Raw genomic sequence first — 21,716 nt, forward strand, 5'->3', positions numbered from 1 at the left:
GGTTAATTTGAGCTTAAAGAAATTAAAGGAAAACTAACCCTTGTTTGATAGTAGAAAATGCTGAGACTGATTTCTCTTGACTTTTCCCTAACCCCAGAAAGGACCCAAGCTATGTAGACTGATTGCCCTTGGGGGTTTGAAAGACCTCAGGTGCCAGGACACATTTCTAAAACCATGCCTAATGAACAATGCTTCTTTTTGACTCCTAAGTTTCAATTTGAATTGTTTATAGTTAAGAAAATACAATATTTCACAGTCCTGAAACAGACCATCTCTATCTCACCTTTTAATTTGGTATTTTATTCCTATGTATTCTTGCTGACCTATTGAACCTTGTGTATAAGACTGATTATTAGCAGACCTTCTGATGCAAGTTGTTTGTATAAAGATTGCCTATATAAACTGCATGTTCACTCTGGAAGACAAGAAGTTCATGAAGGACAACCGACTAATTATTCTGAAATAAAGGAACTTTAAATGATCATCCTGCTGTGAAGTGTTAAATTCAGTCAGAATCAACACTTTCATATTTACATTTGATAGCTGATATTGGCTCTCTTTGGTTCACATTAGTGTCCAAAGTTCTTTTCTCAGCTTGAGCAGAAGTAACTCTTGTGCTAGTTACTAACCTCTTCAAACAAAAAAGATTTGGTAGAAAGTCTGTAACTCTTTAGCATGGCCTCAACACTAGCTTTTGATGAGTCTCTATGCATCTTGGCCTCAACACTAGCTTTTGATGAGTATGCATCAAGCCTTTGGCACCAGCTTCATGAAGACATTTTGGACTTTGAGTGCCAAAAGACCATTGAGTACTTTTCCCTCCATAATTTGTATTTTTTGTTCGCACCTAGATTTTTGAGATTTGGAGTAATTCACTTATTGCTTTTTGTGGAGTGTTCTTATAGTAGTTTGAAGAAATATGAAAGAAACCTTCCAGAATCCATTTCCATCATTAAACTTGGACAGGCGCTCCAACAAACAGAAGAAATGAGTGAGAATCTACCAGTACCAAAAGGGAAGGAATAGAATTTGCAAAGGAGAGAAAAACTTAAAGGAATTAGATCAGCAGGTGAGAAATAAGAAGTAGCAAATGTATACGGTCATTCATCTCTGTAGCTGGCTGTGAAGTTCTGATAGGCACAGCAAACAGGAAGAACCTCTAAGTATACAGTACAGGAACGAAGGAGTAGAGGCTGGCCAATCCAACGCAGCAGGTGGTGCTTTAAAAAGATGCGTTATTCGCTGCTTGGACACAAAGGACCCAACACAGTCTGTGTTTCGGCGTTAGAGAACGCCTGCCTCAGGGGTCACAATAGTGTTCAGAAAAGGACACTGAGAAAACAAAATCACAAGGTAATCAGTTCAGAAAAAATGCTGACCAAACAGCTCTGCTTGGGGGAGTTCACATGTGTCCTTTTCTGAACGCTATTGTGACCCTTAAGGCAGGTGTTCTCTAACGCCAAAACACAGATCGTGTAGGGTCCTTTGTGCCCAAGCAGTGAATATGCATCTTTTAAAGCAGCACCTCCTGCAGTGGATTGTCCTTTGGTTAGCCTCTACTCCTTCATTCCTGTGAAGTTCTGAAGGCAGAAAATCCCTATAAAGGAAGGCACAACAAGGTAGCATGTCTCATTCATTGGAAACTTTGTAAACACTACTACATCACTGTACTGGAAAAACTCTGGTATCATGACTCTAAGACAGAGTTCCCAAACTGTGTTCCGCAACAAATTCTCAGGGGTATCGCGGCATATTTTCCTGCCGATCTCCGAGGTCAGCAGCAGGCTGCAGCACTAAGCAAAGTGGATATCGCGGGACCAGTTTTCTGCACTCACCGCCACTAGTTCTGACAGTAACACCTGCTCTGATGCAAATTTTCTGCATGGGAGGGGTATGACTGGCAGAGCTAGTGATGACACACACAGGAAACTGGTCTTAACATTAGCTGACTGTTCTGGCCTGCTGCCCAATCGGGAAAATCTGCAGAGGGTGGGTGGGAGAGGAATGAGGAGGCAGAGAGAAATTCACGAGCAAGGCTGGCTTGGGGAGAGGGGCAGAGAAGCATAGCCAGAGACAAAGAGAAAGAAATGGGGGTAATGAAGAATAAGGAAGAATAAATACAGAAAAAGAGAAAGGGAAAGGCTAGATAAGGGAGAAGAAACACAGAAAAAGAAGGGGAAAGGCTAGATAAGGGAGAAGAAACACAGAAAGAGAAGGGGAATACCACAGGACTACACACCAATAATGATTCAGTCAATATTACTAACGCTTTCATAACAGCCTGCCAGAAGGGAACAACTCTTGGGCAGGTCCACCATATATGTAGAAAAGAACCCAGCTGTGATTTACACCTCCAGCATATGCCTGATGTACCAGGGTACAACCGCTTCAATCTCTCAGGTGTGTAATACCATCTGGATAGGACGTTATATGCATTTTCCTGCACCAAAACACATAACGAAAGCTTTCTGAACCTCCCCACAAATAACTTCCCACTCCTGATCAGAAAAACAGCAATTTAAATCTCCCTCCCAGGCCCCCTGAAAACCAAATGGTCTGGGATCACATCCCCTAAAAAATTTATGTATCACTGATATTGGTCTGGGCACCCTCCTCAACAAAAGCCACAGATTTTCCAGACTTTCCGTCTCCTGAGGGTTCTCCCCCCTCCCACCCAATGTCCCCACAAAATGTTGAATCTGTATATAGGAAAAAATGTCCCCCCCTGGGCAGGCCATACATGGAGCACAGCGTATTAAAACTCTTCACCCTCCCCCCACCCTGCAGCACAGCTCGGAAATTCAAGATACCCACTTGTTTCCACCGTGTAAATATGGCATTTTCTCTCCCTGCCCCAAATTTTGGCTCCCATCACAAATGCGCCAGTGTCGATACCCTATCAGTCTGTGCCCATGTCCTCCGCACTTCTCCCCACAATTCCACCAAATGCCTCACATATGGATTTTGTATCCCAGCCAAGATCACTCCCACTCCTTCAGTAGTCCACAAGTAAGAACTCATCGGCATATGCGGGCTATATGACTGCTCCAACAGACTAGTGGGCTTGGTTATCCCCCTCTCCCAGTCCATGATCATCCTCAGTTGGGCAGCAAAATAATGCCACTCAATATTGGGCACTGGTCTACCCCCCCCCTCTCAGGAGCCCCCCCCCCCCTCACAATACTCGTCCAGCCAAATGGGGATGCCTACCCTCCCATATAAACTGTGACAAAAAACCCTGTAATTGTTTAAATGACCGTCTCAGAACCGCCACTGGCAGCGCCTGAAACAGAAATTTATTTATTGCATTTGTACCCCACATTTTCCCACCTATTTGCAGGCTCAATGTGGCTTACATAATACCGTCAAAGGCGTTTGCCCAGTCAGTTGATAACAAATACAGGTTGTATAGAGATCGAATGAGGTATATGTGGAGGATCGGAAGGGATGAAGATTGCGTGATGTCCGGTGCGATCATTAGTCATGTTATGTTCCTGGGTAAAGAGGTTTACATGGGGTCATTGGGATAGGCCTTTTTGAAGAGGTTGGTTTTTTAGTGATTTCCTGAAGTTCAGGTGGTCATGGATTGTTTTCACCGCTTTTGGGAGGCCATTCCATAGTTGTGCGCTTATGTGGGAGAAACCGGATGTGTGTGTTGTTTTGTATTTCAGTCCTTTGCAATTTGGGTAGTGTAAGTTTAGGTATGATCTTGACGATCCGGCTCTGTTTCTTATTGGTAGATCTATAAGGTCTATCATATATCCTGGGACTACGCTGTACATAATTTTATGGACTAAAGTGCAGCTTTTGAAGATGATCCGTTCTTTGATTGGGAGCCAGTGCAGCTTTTCTCGAAGGGGTTTTGCACTTTTGAATCGTGTTTTGCTGAATATCAATCTGGCTGCTGTATTTTGGGTGGTCTGGAGTTTTTTTTGTGAGTTGTTTTTTGCATCCTGCATAGATTCCGTTGCAATAGTCTGCATTACTTAGGACCATTGATTGTATTAGGTTTTGAAAGGTTTCTCTTGGGAAGAAAGGTTTTAGTCGTTTGAGCTTCCACATTGAATAGAACATTTTCTTTATTACAAAATTTACCTGGCTCTCGAGAGTAAGGTTGCGGTCGAGTGTGACGCCGAGTATTTTCAAGCTGTCTGAGGTAGGGAGGGTGTGTCTTGGGGTATTTATGGTTGTGGGTTTGTACTTGTGTTGGGAGGATAGGATGAGGCAGTGTGTTTTTGCAGTGTTCAGCTTTAAAAATAACAATCTAGGCAGTAAGTTTATCTTCACCACTGCCATAAGCCCCCACCACGAAATCCACAATCCCTTCCACCGAGACAACTCCACCCGAATTTGGTCTATTATCTTCCCATATTAAGACTATACACCATTCCCAAGTCCCTAGGAATCTGAATCCCCAAATACCGAATATGGTGCTTGGCTCACTTAAACGCAAACAATGCTCTCAATCTATTTTTCTCCCCATGGGTCAAGGAAATCCCCAATAGCTCACTTTTATCCATGTTAACCCTTAGGCCAGCATATCATTCAAATTCCCTAAGAATCTCCAACACCGCAGGTAGTGTCTGCTCAGGATCCACCACATAAAGTAGCACATCATCCACAAACAAATACGATGTTCCATTCCCCCAACACTAATACCCCGAAAATCTGGATGCTGACGTATCATTACTGCCAACGGCTCTATGTACAGTGCAAAGAGGAGGGGCGACAAGGGACATCCCTGCCTAGTCCCTCTATCTATTGGGAAAAAGGGTGTATACCCCCCATTAATATTAAGGCATGCCTTCGGATCTGTATACAAGGCTGCCAGCCAAGCCCAAAAAAATGATCTCCCAGGGCCATGCGATTCATCACTTCTCACAAAACCCCCCAGCTTACCCGGTCAAAGGCCTTCTCTGCGTCTATAGCCAACAAAGCTGTACTAGACCAGGATCTTTGTACCTCCCATATTAAATGGAGAGAGTACACCTTATGGTATCCCCTACCTGCCCTCTTTGGGGTAAACCCAGATTGATCTATATGGATCAATTTAGGCAACATCCTAGTCAACCTGTTAGCCAGGACCTTTGCATCCACATTCAGAAGTGAAATAGGCCTATAGGCACCACAAACCTCCCAAGTTTAGGCAGAACCGTTATCCCAGCCTCAGACATGGATACTGGGAGCCCACTGCCCTCCAAAATTCCATTTCCCACCCACACCAATAAGTCTCCAAGGTCCTCCACAAAACATTTATAAAACCTCGCCGAGTATCCATCTAAACCTGGTGCCTTACCATTAGGGAGCCGTTTTATCATGCCCTGTACCTCTCCTAGTGTAATGGGTTCCCTAAGCTGAGCTCTTTCAGACTCTTCTAATAGTTGTAATGGAACCGGATCCAAATACCGAGCTATATCTGCAGCTGGTGTATCCTCAGAAGCACTATATAAATCTTGATAGTATTTCACAAAACAATTTCCAATGTCTGAATCAGCATAGTGCCAATCTCCCCTATCATCTTTCATCTTTTGAATAAGGAAGCGCCCTCTCTTCGCCCGAAAATAACAGTCCAACATTGCACTTGATTTATTGGCAAACTCAAAATATTGCTGCTTTAGCTTGGTTCTCATAAAATCCACATCTGCCATCTGCAATTGTGCTATTTCCCCTCTCACTTGTTTAAGGTCTTCCCATACCTGCGGTGTAGGGTTTCTTTTATGCAGCTTTTCTAAGTGCAATAACCGCATCTGCAAAGTCAGTGAGTGCTGCCCTTTTTCCCTTTTCTTGCGTGACCCCCACTTAATCAAGGCACCCCTCACCACTATCTTCATCGCATCCATAACACCCCATCAGTTACTTTCCCATTGTCATTAAAGCGACAAAACTCTTGAATAGTAAGCTTAACATCTTCCTGCACTTTTTCTCATCTCCAAGCAGTGACTCATTAAGTCTCCAGACTCCTTGTCGCCTGCATTGACCCAACCCAGTTAATTTAATCCACATTGGCGCATGATCAGAAACACAAATGGTCTCTATCTCGGCAGCCCCCACCATATGCCATCCATTGCGATGCACCTATAACCCATCTATCCGGGAATAAGTCTGCGCTGCATGTGAGTAAAAGGTGCAATTCCCCTGCACCCTATGTAACAACCTCCAACAATCCACCACTTCCAACCCTTCAAAAATTGTAACAATGCTTTCCGCCCAGGGCCACTCTGCTGCCCTCCTCCTGTCGAGTGATCTAGTCTTGCATCCAAGGCAATATTAAAATCCCCCTACCACGACCTGCCCTCCTACAAATCCCAAAATTTCTTCTTTTAATGTTTGAAAGAATTCCCTCTGCCCCACATTCGGAGCATAAATGTTAATCAATGTCACTACTTGGCCGCAACCACCCTCTGAGTGCCACACAACACCACTGGTATCTCGAAAACACCTTTTAATCACAAACCCACAAGTTTGTCTTATCAAAATTGCCACTCCCCCCATCCTTTTTGGTCCATCTTCCATTGATGTACCATCACTTCCCGAAAAGGCCTATGACGCAGCATGTAGAGTACCTCTCGGTCTTAAGTGTGTTCTTGCAAAACGTTATGTCCCACTCAGCCTGCCCAACTCCTTAAATAATCCTAGTTGCACCTTCCCCTGATTATTTAGCCCGTTTACATTCCATGTACCACTAATAAGGCTCTCCTCCCCACCCCACCCCTCCCTCCTCCCTTGTCCCCTCCCCTTCCCCACAGGCACTCTCTGCCCTCCCCCTGCTCCAAACCCTCTCTCCTCGGCTCCAACATATCAACACCCCTCCCCCATCCTCCCTTCCCTTTAGCTGATCACTCTATCAGTAAATCACTACTACTACTTATCATTTCTATAGCGCTACTAGACTTACGCAGCGCTATACACTTAAACATGAAGAGACAGTCCCTGCTCGACAGAGCTTACAATCTAATTAGGACAAACAGGGCAAACAAGAGATAAGGGAATATTAAAGTGAGGATGATAAAATAAGGGTTCTGACACGTGAATAAGGATTAGGAGTTAAAAGCAGCATCAAAAAGGTGGGCTTTTAGCTTAGATTTGAAGACGGCCAGGGATGGAGCTTGACATACCGGCTCAGGAAGTCTATTCCAGGCATATGGTGCAGCAAGATAAAAGGAACGGAGTCTGGAGTTAGCAGTGGAGAAGGGTGCAGATAAGAGAGATTTATCCAGTGAATGGAGTTCCCGGGGAGGAATGTAGGGAGAGATGAGAGTGGAGAGGTACTGAGGAGCTGAAGAGTGGAATGCACTATAGGTCAATAAGAGGAGTTTGAACTGTATGCGGGAAACGGATAGGAAGCCAGTGAAGTGACTTGAGGAGAGGGCTAATATGAGCATAACGACACTGGCGGAATATTAGTCGTGCAGCAGAATTTTGAACAGATTGAAGAGGAGAGAGATGGCTAAGTGGGAGACCTGTGAGAAGCAAGTTGCAATAGTCTAAGCGAGCGGTGATAAGAGTGTGGATGAGGGTTCTGGTAGTGTGCTCAGAAAGGAAAGGGCGAATTTTGCTGATATTATAGACAAAGAAACGACAGGTTTTAGCAGTCTGCTGAATATGTGCAGAGAAGGAGAGGGAGGAGTCGAAGATGACCCCAAGGTTACAAGCTGATGAGACAGGAAGGATGAGAGTGTTATCCATAGAAATAGAGAATTGGGGAGGAGAAGATGTTGGTTTAGGGGGAAAGATAAGAAGCTCAGTCTTGGCCATGTTTAGTTTCAGATGGCGTTGAGACATCCAGGCAGTAATGTCAGACAGGAAGGCTGATACTTTGGCCTGGATTTCGGCTGAGGTTTCTGGTATGGAGAGGTAGATCTGGGAGTCATCAGCGTAAAGATGATACTGAAAACCATGGGATGAGATCAGAGTACCAAGGGAAGAAGTATAGATGGAGAAAGAAGAGGCCCCAGGACAGATCCCTGAGGTACACCAACTGACAGTGGGATAGAAGTAGAGGAGGATCCACTAGAGTATACATTAAAGGTACGCTGGGAGAGATAAGAAGAAAACCAGGAAAGAACAGAGCCCTGAAATCCAAGTGAGAACAGTGTATCAAGCAGTAGGCTGTGATCAACAGTGTCAAAAGCAGCAGATAGATCGAGAAGGATGAGGATAGAATAGAGACCTTTGGATCTGGCCAGGAACAGATCACTGGAGACTTTAGCAAGTGCTGTTTCAGTTGAATGAAGGGGGTGAAAGCCCGATTGAAGTGGATCAAGAATAGCTTGAGATGAAAGAAAGTCAAGGCAACGGCGGTGAACAGCACGTTCAAGTATCTTGGATAGGAAAGGGAGGAGGGAGATGGGCAATAGTTGGAAGGACAGGTAGGGTCCAGTGAAGGTTTTTTTTAAGGAGTGGTGTGACTACGGCATGTGGAGGTGACCTGGTTGAGAATTCAAGTTTAATCTTGTGAACCTTATCATGAAAGTACTCAGCCAGAGTCTGGGGGGAAAGTGAAGGGGAGGTTGGAGGTGAAGGCACTTTGAGGAGAGAGTTCAGTGTGGCAAAGAGACGGCGAAGGTTTGAGTTAAGAGATTTGTCAAACTGGATGTAATAGTCCTGTTTGGCAAGTAAAAGAGCAGACTGGAAGGAGGTCAGCAAGAATTTGAAACGTATGAACTCAGCATGGGCACGGGGTTTCAGCCAAAGGCGTTTGGCAGAGCGGGCACAGGATCGTAGGTAGCAGATTCTAGAGGTCAGCCAAGGCTGGGGGTTTTGGTACGTTTTACAGAACGGGGAATGGGAGAGCGAGAGTATCCAGAGCAGAGGAGAGAATAGTATTATAGGAAGAGAAAGCCTCATTGACAGACTTGGATAACAAAGTGGTAGAGAAGAGATTTGAGACACTGGAGGACAGAGTAGAAGGGTCAATAGCCTGAAGATTCCTAAATGTATTGGTTAAGATTGGACGGACTGGGGAGGAGGATGTTTAAGTGTGAAAGTTATCAGATGATGGTCAGAGAGGGGAAGAGTTGAGGCACAGAAACTGGAGAGTGAGCAGTTTGAGAAGAGGATAAGATCAAGACAGTGGCCATTGTGGTGAGTGGGGGCAGTGGAGCACAGTTGAAGACTGAAAGAGGATATTAAAGCAAGAAACTGAGAAGCATAAGAGTCAGAGGATATATCAGCACGAATGTTAAAATCCCCAAGAATGAAGGAAGGAGATGAAGGCTCAAGAAGAAGGAAAGCCAGGCATCAAAGTCAGTGAGAAAGGAAGAAGGGGACTTATCAGGGGGTCGATAAATGACTGCTACTCGGAGAGGCAAAGGAGCAAATAGAGGGATGCAGTGGACTTCGAAGGAAGAAAAACAGTGAGACTGAGGTGGAAGAAGAGGTTTGAAATCTACAAGCGGGTTGAAAGTAGTAGCCCGACACCACCTCTGCATCCAACCAGGCGAGGAGTATGGGAGAAAGATAACCTCCATGGCTGCGACTGAAGCAGAGTCTTCAGGGTAAAGCCAAGTTTCAGGGCAAGCAGATTGAGATTATGAGAGATAAAGAGGTCATGGATGTAGAAAAATTTGTTACAGACAGAGCGGGCATTCCACAGAGCGCAAGAGAAAGGCAGGGAAGAAGGGAAGGAGGAGAGGAACAGAAATTAGATTGGAGATATCACGGTGTAACCTGCACAAATAGGATGAGAGCTGATGTGGAGGACCAGGATTGGGATTAATGTCCCCAGCGGAGAGCAGGAGAAGGAGCAAGAGAGTATGGAGACGAGTAGGAGAGGTATGACGACAGCGACAAAGGCAAGATGTACTCAGATAGAAAGGAGATGGATGAATGGAAGGAAGGAAATGTTGAAGGTTGAGAGCTGAGAAAAAGGAAGAGGGGAAAAAAGAGATGGTGAGATGATGAATACAGAGGGTGGGCAATGTGTTCCTGCAGTGTACAGTGGTTTCAGATGGAGAAGAACAGATTAGGAAGGGACAGTACTAAGAAGAAAAAGTGTACTGGAGCCATAAGTAGTACCTGGGAGAAAAGAAATGTAAAGAGAAAAATGTCCCGGCGTGCGGCACCTAGAGCGGAGGCCCTGAGTGGATCAGAGTGGACCTGGGAGTCACCCCGGAGAGGCTGTAAAGGATATGCAGATGAGCTGCAAGTCCTCCACAGCACCTGAAAGGCAGCCGGTGGTAGAGCTGGGCACCTCTCAGCCGAGGAAAGGCTTACCAGGGGTTAGGCTGAAGCCAGTATTCCTCCCTTGAGGGTCGCAATCCCACGAGGAATCACGCACTCTCCCGGGACTTAACCTCTCAAAAGCTAATCCGTACCCCTCCCATCACCCTGCATTCACCCACATCCACTGCATTCATTCATCCCATACCCTTCTACCCAACCTCCCTCCATCCCCTCCACCCCCAAAACTTGCATAATTTTAATTCCCTCACCCAAAATCCCTCCAGTTCCATCTCACACCTCACCAGCTTCCAACATATTTCCATGCTCCCCATACTCCCCAGGGTACTCTGCCCTCCCTCCCCTCTTCCCTACAGACCCCCTATACATAGCACCCCCTAAATAACTGCTTATCTGCATAATATTCTCAATATTCTCGATTTACTGTCCACCGTTAGCCCACATCCCAAATGGGAATAGTCACCTGTACTGGATCCCGTTTGACCTCATAAATATCGTGGCTTCTTGAAAGGCTAGATGCTTTTGCAAAGTAGTCCATGCCAGAATTCTTGAAACACTCCAATCTTACAGTTTTTCCCAAAGAATCTTTTTTTGTTGCCTCGCTTTAGACAATCCCTTCTCCTTCATGGGGAAGTCAGCAAAACACACTACAATGCCCCTCAGGTTAGATTCTCACTGCGGGCCAGCCACTCTGTGCCGCTCTCTGGATGCGGAGGTCTGGTAGTTGACCACCTTCCTCAGAATTCAAAATGAACCCACACAACTCTCGAATCACTGCTTCACAGTGCTAAATATATCCAAGTCAGGGATTCCTTTGAATCGCAAATTGTTTCGGCGTGAGCTATTTTCCAGTCTTCCACCTGCTCACTGAGTTGTTGTAATTCCCGCGTGTCAGCATTCACCACTTTATGCAGTTTCCCCATGTCCTGCTGAAGAGTCTCCATCCCCTCCCTCCACCTCACCGACATGCAATTCCCAAGTCGCGAATTTCAGCCCTAATTTCTCTCAGGGCAGTTTGTATATCCTTTCGGACCCCCGCCAGATGGCCTTCAATTCTTGAAACCAAGCCACTACTTCTGATTTTGCAATCTTGCCAGCCTAGAGTCCCTCTCAGCGTGCTCCTCCCTGGCCGCAGCCGAATTCGCCGCCATCTTTGCTTCACTCTGCTCTGGTCCCGCCCGAAGCCGCTGGCGTTTTCTTACTTTGATCCATCGAAAAACGGAATTGCTCCAGTCTCTTCTTCGGCGGCATACCTCAGGGACCTTTCCCCTTCGATGCACTCTTCGAGATGCTGCTCTAGTCTGTGGGATGTTTGCTCGCTTCTAAACAATGCCCCGACGGAGCTCCGATTCCGGTCCGTGACATCACTTCCTCTCGCTTAATAATATCTTAATCCTAATATACACAGCAGCAAGCAAGAGATGATTGGGAATACTGGTTTTAGTCTGTTCTTGGGAAGAGGAAAAGGTGGACGTGTACTGAAATTAATATCATCCTATAAAGGGAGAAAGTGACAGACTAAAAGATAACAGTTTGTTATTATTGCACTTTTCAACTAGCCATGACTTCACAGGAAAATGGTTTTGATTTACTCCCTGTCGTCCTGACACCAGGATTTTTATTCCTAACCTCTTAGAGACTGTCTCTAATTTTCAAAAATGTGGTCTCTAATTATTCCACAGCAGAAATATGTATTTTTGTTAGGTGTTAAGTACCATCTACCTTAGGGTCCGGAACTGCACTGCTTCGACATAGGCCCCATGCCCTTAGAATTGCGAGCCTGAATCTTGAAGAAGTATGGTGTGTCAATGGTTAGTTCTTGAATTTGGTGTGTCAATCGGTTTCCCACCACAGGTTCAATCACCCAGTCATGAAGTTCAGCATTCACATCAGTGCTGTAGTAAATGATGTAACCTGTCCACAAGATAAAAATGTTAGAAAGACAGTAATCACATTTCATGGTAACTAGAGTGGGTGATGGTAGTGGAAGCCCAGAGATTTGGGACCAAGGTTCACTAAAAGTCAGAGTCCCCTTGTTTGAGTAGTTTTATATATTTTACATTTGTACCCTGCGCTTTCCCACTCATGGCAGGCTCAATGCGGCTTACATGGGGCAATGGGTTAAGTGATTTGCCCAGAGTCACAAGGCGCTGCCTGTGCCTGAAGTGGGAATTGAACTCAGTTCCTCAGTTCCCCAAGACCAAAGTCACCACCCTCACCACTAGGCCACTCCTCCACTCCTGTAAATGCAGATCTGTAAACAAACAAAAACAGAAATCCTGCAAATATAGACTCTTCTATGTAATGATAGAGTTATAGCTTGGAGCTAATGTGGCATTTTTGACTGAATCACCAACATTTAAGGGAAACTGAAGTCTGAATGACGTTTAGGACCCATCAAATCTAGTAATTCCAAGTGTCTATTATTTTACAGCACCAGAGTTCAAATTCAGATTGGCTACTGTAGCCTTTTAAATAATACTTCTCTATTTCTTGTTTTTTTAAATATGTAATCAATGCTGCAATAAAATCAAGTAATGATACCATAACAACCGTTACCAATCACAACATCCTAAACGTATAGAATTTAAGAACAATACTATATTAGCTACAGTTCTACATAAATACTGATCACTAATATGTTTCAAGAACTGAAGTTGGAAGGAGGAAGTTTCAGACAGGGGAGTAGCCACGGGGCGGGCCCGGGCCCAGCCACTTTCCCTCCAGGCCCGCCCACCCAACATCCTTCGCTGCTGTCACTGCCTTTTCTCCCGCGGCTCCGGGTACGGCCGTCTGGAGGCAGCGTTCAGCGTTGCCTACCTGCTCTGAAATAATTTTTCTCCCCAGGCTCCACTGCATCGGTCCCTGCCTGCATTCTCTTTTTCACCCATCGCGCAGCGCTGCCATTCTCACAGGCAGCTCCGCTCCCCCCCTGCCACGTCCACTTGGCCCTACGTAAACAGGAAGTGCATAGAGAGGGCTGGATGGACGCAGCAGGAGGAGCGGAACTGCCTGTGTGAATGGAAGCGCTGTGCGATGGGCAAAAAAGAGAATGCAGGCAGGGACCCGATGCAGCGGAGCCTGGGGAGAAGAATTATTTCAGGGAAGGTAGGCAACACTGAACGCTGCTTCCCGGACGGCCGTACCCGGAACCACGGGAGAAAAGGCAGCGTCACAGCAGTGAAGGATGTTGGGTGCGTGGGCCTGGAGGGAAAGTGGCTGAGAGCTGCTGGACATGATGGGAGGGGGAGAAGAAAGGGGCTGGAGATCTGGACATGGGAGGGAGAGTAGGAAGGGGCTGGAGATCTGCTTGACAAGGGAGGAAGAGAAAGAAGGGACTGGAGGGAAGGGACAGAGCTGCTAGACATGGAAGGGAGAGGAAGAAGGGACTGGAGAGCTGCTGGATAAGGGAGGAAGAGGAGGAGGGGACCGGATGGAAGGGGGAGAGCTGCTGGACATGGGAGGGAGAGGAGGAAGGGGCTGGAGAGCTGCTGGACAAGGGAGGAAGAAGGGACTGGAGGAAAGGGAGAGAGCTGCTGGACATGGAAGGGAGAAGAAGAAGGGACTGGAGAGCTGCTGGATAAGGGAGGAAGAGGAGGAGGGAGACTGGATGGAAGGAAGAGAGCTGCTGGATGTGGGAGGAAGAGGAGGAAGGGATCTGGATGGAAGGAAGAGAGGCTGCTGGATGTGGAAGAAAAGAGGGGGAGGAGAAATGGAGGGAAGGGAGAGAACTACTGGTACAGCACAAAGAGGAGGGTAAGGAAAACACAGATACCAGACTAAGGAGATGAAGGAAAAGGGAACAAATACTAAACCTACAGCATGAGGGAGGAAGGAAGAGAGGGCGGGCTGGCAGGGAATCAAGCAACCAAACTAGATGCTGGAAAGGGGAGGGAGTGAGAGGGAGAGAAGCTGGATGGGATAGGGTCAGAGAGGGTAGAGATATAATGGCACTGGGGACAAAGAGAGGGGAGAAGCCGGACAGAGAAATATAGGGACACAGAGTAAGGGAGATACTAAACATGGAGGAAGATAGAGGTACAGAGATGGAAGAAGATGGATAGTGGACATGGAGAGAGAGTAGAAATATCAAATGGACATGAGACCTTGGTGAGTGAGTTAAGAGAAGACAGAAGGATGTAGAAACCAGAGCTGGGCCCAACATGACTTGGAAAATAAATGAGCAGACAACAAAAGATAGAAAAAAAGAATTTATTTTCTATTTTGTGATTAGAATGTGTCAGATTTGAAATGTACATCCTGCCAGACCTGGGTGTTAGAATATGGCTGGGGCCCAAGGCAGATATTTAGGAGGGGACCCCAAAGCTTACTAACAGCTGCCTTCTTCAGCTTCCAGCTGGCCTGGGGTTCTCTCTGGCTAGGGGGCCAAACGCAGTTTGCCCTAGTTGTACCTCCCCTAACACTGTCTCTTGCATGTGCTATCATATTTTGCACAGTATAGGAGAAAATGCATCTCTTTGTATTTCTCTGTGTTGTGCTAAATGCAAGGTCCTGGCCTCTTGGGATTTTGATTTAATTTGTTTAGGTTTGTGGTCACTTATTCTGTATTTGGCATTTGAGTTCTGTGTGTGTGACCCAAAGTATTCTATTAGCATCAATTTTCTATGTAGTGTTTCTATAGTACTTTGGCTTGTTCAGTTTTCTTCATAGAGTATTGATATTTCAGGGCCCCCACTGTAACTATTTAGGGCACATTTGGGGGAAAGCATATGTGTGTTGGCGGACCCTGGCTCAATGGAGGATGAAGAGTGCACCCTCTTATATTTCCCATAGCTCTCAATGTGGCCTGCAGCCACTGAGGCCAGCACTGCTACTCCCATTGAAGTTATTGGGAGTGGGGTAGGTGTGCGGTAGGAGTAGGGGCGTGGGGGCAGGGCATATCAGGTGGCTGGTGTTTCTCTAGTGCCCATCCATCCAACCTGTTGGCCCACCCAAAAATTGCCTTCTGCCTACGCCACTGGTTTCAGATGTAACGAGAAAACATTTCTCTAAATGGATGGTAGAAGTTTGGAAGAACCCACTAGCAGGGATGGTAAAAACCAGCAAACTGCATTGATTACATCATCAACTTTGCAGTGAGGCACTGCTGGCTTTTCAGAGCGTTTCCCTCATTTGGGACCACATGGCATTTTAGCAGATAGGATTCTGATATCTTCTCCAAGTCAAGTTTTGTCACCACCATACAAACGATTGGTTTGACCCCTGGGCAGGCCTTTGTGCCGAAACACAGCTGTGTTAGGTCGGTTTTATGCTTTTTTATTATCAGATAGACCCTATATCTTAAGGGTCTTTTTTATGCTTCTTATAATAAAGTGGAGGAGTGGCCTAGTGGTTAGGGTGGTGGTTTTTTTATGCCTTCTTATAATAAAGTGGAGGAGTGCCTAGTGGTTAGGGTGGTGGACTTTGGTCCTGGGGAACTGTGAAACTGAGTTCGATTCCCACTTCAGGCACAGGCAGCTCCTTGTGACTCTGGGCAAGTCACTTAACCCTCCATTGCCCCATGTAAGCCGCATTGAGCCTGCCATGAGGGGGAAAGCGCGGGTACAAATGTAACAAAAATAAACACTCTTACAATTTTGATTTTCTTTTTGACTTCCTCTTTGAATCTATCTCACTCCTTTCTTGTTGTTTTGCAGGTACTGCAGGCTACAACTCTCAAGAAGCTAACCAAATTGATGATGCTTGGGTATTATCCAGATGCTAGTTGTAAAATTAAGTATGGAAACTTGTATGCCCATCTACTTGCAGTAGGGAAGAACTAGATAGGAAAACAAGAGCAGACAATAAGTTATATCCTCCAGGAGATCAAACTTTCATGATTGGCAGCTAGGACATATCCTCAACAGTCTAGACCAGAACAACTAGACTGCCAAGTGGTCCTCATACGCTGTGGGGGAGTGGCCTAGTGGTTAGAGTGGTGGACTTTGGTCCTGGGGAACTGGGTTCGATTCCCACTGCAGGCACAGGCAGCTCCTTGTGACTCTGGGCAAGTCACTTAACCCTCCATTGCCCCAGGTACAAATAAGTACCTGTATATAATATGTAAGCCGCATTGAACCTGCTATGAGTGGGAAAGTGCGGGGTACAAATGTAAGAAAAAAAATTATATTGTAATGGGCCACCCTCTAGAAAATAATTAGTGTTTTCTAAACCTTCATGCATAAAAAGGACCCAACACTTTTTTCTCAGTATTGTGGTCAAATACAAATCCTTTCAAACATAGCATTTTGAACTTTGTTGTACATTCAAACCTATAATGTTAAGAACTTCACTTCCTATTTGATTGCCAAATATACAAATTATTTCTACTGTAAATAAAAATACATAAAGTTCACCACATTAATAAAACCCCTGTACAATTTTCTTCTAGGAAACTACATTTGTGAAAGTATTGGCTTACAAAACTAACAGTCCTTCAACGTCAAATAAGTACTATTCTACACAGTTTCTAATTTACAGGATTAACTATCTCATCAATGATTTCTTTGTAAAACTCAACCTTTTAATTTTCGGTTTTTATCTCAGGTTTTATCAGGATTAACTATCTCATCAATGATTTCTTTGTAAAACTCAACCTTTTAATTTTCGGTTTTTATCTCCTTTTTCTTTCATTAAGTACCATAAGTTTAGTTAATTCAACTTTCAGCAAATCTACTTTACAACTAACACTGGTCCGGGTCTGCGCAGTTTATACAATATCAATTTAGGAAAGAAAATGGCTATTTATCAGCCTCCATGGTATCCTTTTTTGTAGTGGGTACCACGATTTTTCTTTTGTCAATGAACTCTCATTAGTCAGCTCCCGATGAGACATGTAGGGTGTGTACCTACTATCCTGGTTCTAACTCCCTAAATAAAAAAACCAATCTTGCCAATTTTCTAACATAGCAAAATTTATTTATTTATTTATGACACTTATACCCCTCATTAGCCCGAAACAGACTGAAGTTCAATGCGGCTTACAAACAATAAAGTGAATAAAACAAATTACACAAATTACAATAACATCAAGAAGCAAATTAATATGTGTGCAGTAAGTAACCAGGGACAAACAAATAATTAAGGGTGGATAGGTGAGAGCATAATTAGGCAGGACTATAGGGAAACAATATTAAGAAAAAGGTGTGGGTAAATTTCAAATAGAGTTCTTTGTATTCAGAAAGGCCAGACTGAAGAAATATGTTTTTAGAAGTCTGGGATGCGCTGGATGGGGCTTTACCACAATACAAGGGAAAACTTTTATATGAGCTACATTGGTTACCAATAAGAGATGGAATCTTCACTAGCAAAGGCTTTTACTAGCCCTCGCGCGCCCATGCGCACCGCGCATGCGCAACCGTCTTCCCGCCCGAACCGGCTCGTGTTCGTCAGTCCCGTATATAGCAGGACAAAGACAAGGGAAGACACAACTCCAAAAGGGAGGCGGGCGGGTATGTGAGAACAATCAGCCTGCTGTCCTCGGAGAATACCTTCTACAGGTATGTAGCATTCGCTTTCTCCGAGGACAAGCAGGCTGCTTGTTCTCACTGATGGGGTATCCCTAGCCCCCAGGCTCACTCAAAACAAGAAACATGGTCAATTGGGCCTCGCAACTGCGAGGACATAATTGAGATTGACCTAACAACTTATCCAACTAACTGAGAGTGTAGCCTGGAACAGAATAAACATGGGCCTAGGGGGGTGGAGTTGGATTCTAAACCCCGAACAGATTCTGAAGCACTGACTGCCCGAACCGACTGTCGCGTCGGGTATCCTGCTGCTGGCAGTAATGAGATGTGAATGTGTGGAAAGATGACCACGTCGCAGCCTTGCAAATCTCTTCAATAGTGGCTGACTTCAAGTGGGCCACTGACGCTGCCATGGCTCTAACACTATGAGCCGTGACATGACCCTCAAGAGCCAGCCCAGCCTGGGCGGTAAATGAAGGAAATGCAATCTGCTAGCCAATTTGAAATGGTGCGTTTCCCCACAGCCACTCCCCTCCTATTGGGATCAAAAGAAACAAACAATTGGGCGGACTGTCTGTTGGGCTGTGTCCGCTCCAGATAGAAGGCCAATGCTCTTTTGCAGTCCAATGTGTGCAGCTGACGTTCAGCAGGGCAGGAATGCGGACGGGGAAAGAATGTTGGCAAGACAATTGACTGGTTCAGATGGAACTCCAACACTACCTTCGGCAAGAACTTAGGGTGAGTGCGGAGGACTACTCTATTATGATGAAATCTGGTTTAAGGGGCCTGGGCTACCAGGGCCTGAAGCTCACTGACTCTACGAGCTGAAGTAACTGCCACCAAGAAAATGACCTTCCAGGTCAAGTACTTCAGATGGCAGGAGTTCAGTGGCTCAAAAGGAGGTTTCATCAGCTGGGTGAGAACGACATTGAGATCCCATGACACTGTAGGAGGTTTGACGGGGGGCTTTGACAAAAGCAAACCTCTCATGAAGCGATCAACTAAAGGCTGTCCTGAGATCGGCTTACCTTCCACACGGTAATGGTATGCACTGATTGCGCTAAGGTGAACCCTTACAGAGTTGGTCTTGAGACCAGACTCAGACAGGTGCAGAAGGTATTCAAGCAGGGTCTGTGTAGGACAGGAGCGAGGATCTAAGGCCTTGCTGTCACACCAGAAGGCAAACCTCCTCCATAAAAAGAAGTAACTCCTATTAGTGGAATCTTTTCTGGAAGCAAGCAAGACACGGGAGACACCCTCCGACAGACCCAAAGAGGCAAAGTCTACGCTCTCAACATCCAGGCCGTGAGAGCCAGAGACTGGAGGTTGGGATGCAGAAGCGCCCCTTCGTTCTGGGTGATGAGGGTCGGAAAACACTCCAATCTCCACGGTTCTTCGGAGGACAACTCCAGAAGAAGAGGGAACCAGATCTGACGCGGCCAAAAAGGAGCAATCAGAATCATGGTGCCTCGGTCTTGCTTGAGTTTCAACAAAGTCTTCCCCACCAGAGGTATGGGAGGATAAGCATACAGCAGGCCTTCCCCCCAATCCAGGAGGAAGGCATCCGATGCCAGTCGGCCGTGGGCCTGAAGTCTGGAACAGAACTGAGGGACCTTGTGGTTGGCTCGAGATGCAAAGAGATCTACCAAGGGGGTGCCCCACACCTGGAAGATCTGGCGCACTACTCTGGAGTTGAGCGACCACTCGTGAGGTTGCATAATCCTGCTCAACCTGTCGGCCAGACTGTTGTTTACGCCTGCCAGATATGTGGCTTGGAGAAACATGCCGTGACGGCGAGCCCACAGCCACATGCTGACGGCTTCCTGACACAGGGGGCGAGATCCGGTGCCCCCCTGCTTGTTGATCTAAAACATGGCAACCTGGTTGTCTGTCTGAATTTGGATAATTTGGTAGGTCAGCCGATCTCTGAAAGCCTTCAGAGCGTTCCAGACCGCTCGTAACTCCAGGAGATTGAGCTGCAGATCGCATTCCTGGAGGGACCAGCTTCCCTGGGTGTGAAGCCCATCGACATGAGCTCCCCACCCCAGGAGAGACGCATCCGTAGTCAGCACCTTTTGTGGCTGAGGAATTTGGAAAGGGCGTCCCAGAGTCAAATTGGACCAAATCGTCCACCAATACAGGGATTTGAGAAAACTCGTGGACAGGTGGATCACGTCTTCTAGATCCCCAGCGGCCTGAAACCACTGGGAAGCGAGGGTCCATTGAGCAGATCGCATGTGAAGACGAGCCATGGGAGTCACATGGACTGTGGAGGCCATGTGGCCAAGCAATCTCAACATCTGCCGAGCTGTGATCTGCTGGGACGCTCATATCCTACTACTACTACTACTACTACTTAACATTTATAGAGCGCTACTAGGGTTACGCAGCGCTGTACAATTTAACAAAGAGAGACAGTCCCTGCTCAAAGAGCTTACAATCTAATAGACAAGTGAACGGTCGGTCCGATAGGGGCAGTCAAATTGGGGCAGTCTGGATTCACTGAATGGTAAGGGTTAGGTGCCGAACACAGCATTGAAGAGGTGGGCTTTAAGCAAAGACTTGAAGACGGGCAGGGAGGGGGCTTGGCGTAAGGGTTCAGGAAGGTTGTTCCAAGCATAGGGTGAGGCGAGGCAGAATGAGCGGAGCCTGGAGTTGGCGGTGGTGGAGAAGGGTACTGAGAGGAGGGATTTATCCTGTGAACGGAGGTTACGGGCGGGAACGTAAGGGGAGATGAGGGTAGAGAGGTAGTGAGGGGCAGCAGACTGAGTGCATTTGTAGGTAAGAAGGAGAAGCTTGAATTGAATGCGGTATCTGATCGGAAGCCAGTGAAGTGACCTGAGGAGAGGGGTGATATGAGTATATCGGTTCTGGCGGAATATGAGACGTGCAGCAGAGTTCTGAACAGACTGAAGGGGGGATAGATGGCTAAGTGGAGGCCGGTGAGGAGTAAGTTGCAGTAGTCCAGGCGAGAGGTAATGAGAGCGTGGACGAGAGTTCGGGTGGTGTGTTCAGAGAGGAAAGGGCGAATTTTGCTGATGTTAAAGAGGAAGAAGCGACAGGTCTTGGCTATCTGCTGGATATGCGCAGAGAAGGAGAGAGAGGAGTCAAAGATGACTCCGAGGTTGCGGGCAGATGAGACGGGGAGGATGAGGGTGTTATCAACTGAGATAGAAAGTGGAGGAAGAGGAGAAGTGGGTTTTGGTGGAAAGACGATAAGCTCGGTCTTGGACATGTTCAGTTTCAGGTGGCGGTTGGACATCCAGGCAGCAATGTCGGATAAGCAGGCCGATACCTTTGCCTGGGTCTCCGCGGTGATGTCTGGTGTGGAGAGATACAGTTGGGTGTCATCAGCATAGAGATGATACTGGAAACCATGAGATGAGATCAGGGAGCCCAGGGAAGAGGTGTAGATTGAGAAGAGAAGGGGTCCAAGGACCGATCCCTGGGGAACACCAACAGATAAGGGGATGGGGGTGGAGGAAGATCCACGAGAGTGAACTTTGAAGGTGCGGTGGGAGAGATAGGAGGAGAACCAGGAGAGGACAGAGCCCTGGAACCCAAATGAGGACAGTGTGGCAAGAAGTAAGTCATGATTGACAGTGTCAAAAGCGGCGGATAGATCCAGGAGGATGAGGATGGAGTAGTGGCCTCTGGATTTGGCAAGGAACAGGTCATTACAGACTTTAGAAAGTGCTGTTTCTGTCGAGTGAAGAGGGCGAAAACCGGATTGAAGCGGATCAAGGATGGCATGAGAGGAGAGAAAATCAAGGCAGCGGCTGTGGACTGCGCGCTCAAGTGTCTTGGAGAGGAAGGGTAGGAGGGAGATGGGGCGGTAGTTGGAGGGACAGGTAGGGTCTAGTGATGGTTTTTTTGAGGAGTGGCGTGACTACAGCATGCTTGAAGGTGTCGGGGACAGTTGCAGTGGAGAGAGAGAGGTTGAGGATATGACAGATGGAGGGGTGATAGTAGGAGAGATGGTGTTAAGTAAGTTGGTGGGGATGGGATCAGAGGAACAAGTGGTGCATTTTGAGGAGGAAAGAAGGCGGGCGGTTTCCTCCTCGG

General features: G+C 46.5%; 1 protein-coding gene across 1 annotated transcript in view; it reads right to left on the reverse strand.

The window, feature by feature from the left end:
• NEO1 (neogenin 1) overlaps positions 1-21,716 on the reverse strand; it is a 740,505-nt gene that overhangs the window by 44,453 nt on the left and 674,336 nt on the right. Inside the window, 1 exon segment of the mRNA XM_030191504.1 lies at positions 11,911-12,096. Coding sequence (XP_030047364.1) covers positions 11,911-12,096 — 186 coding nt within the window.

The sequence above is a fragment of the Microcaecilia unicolor genome, chromosome 1, assembly GCF_901765095.1.
Source record: "Microcaecilia unicolor chromosome 1, aMicUni1.1, whole genome shotgun sequence".
Lineage (NCBI taxonomy): Eukaryota > Metazoa > Chordata > Amphibia > Gymnophiona > Siphonopidae > Microcaecilia > Microcaecilia unicolor.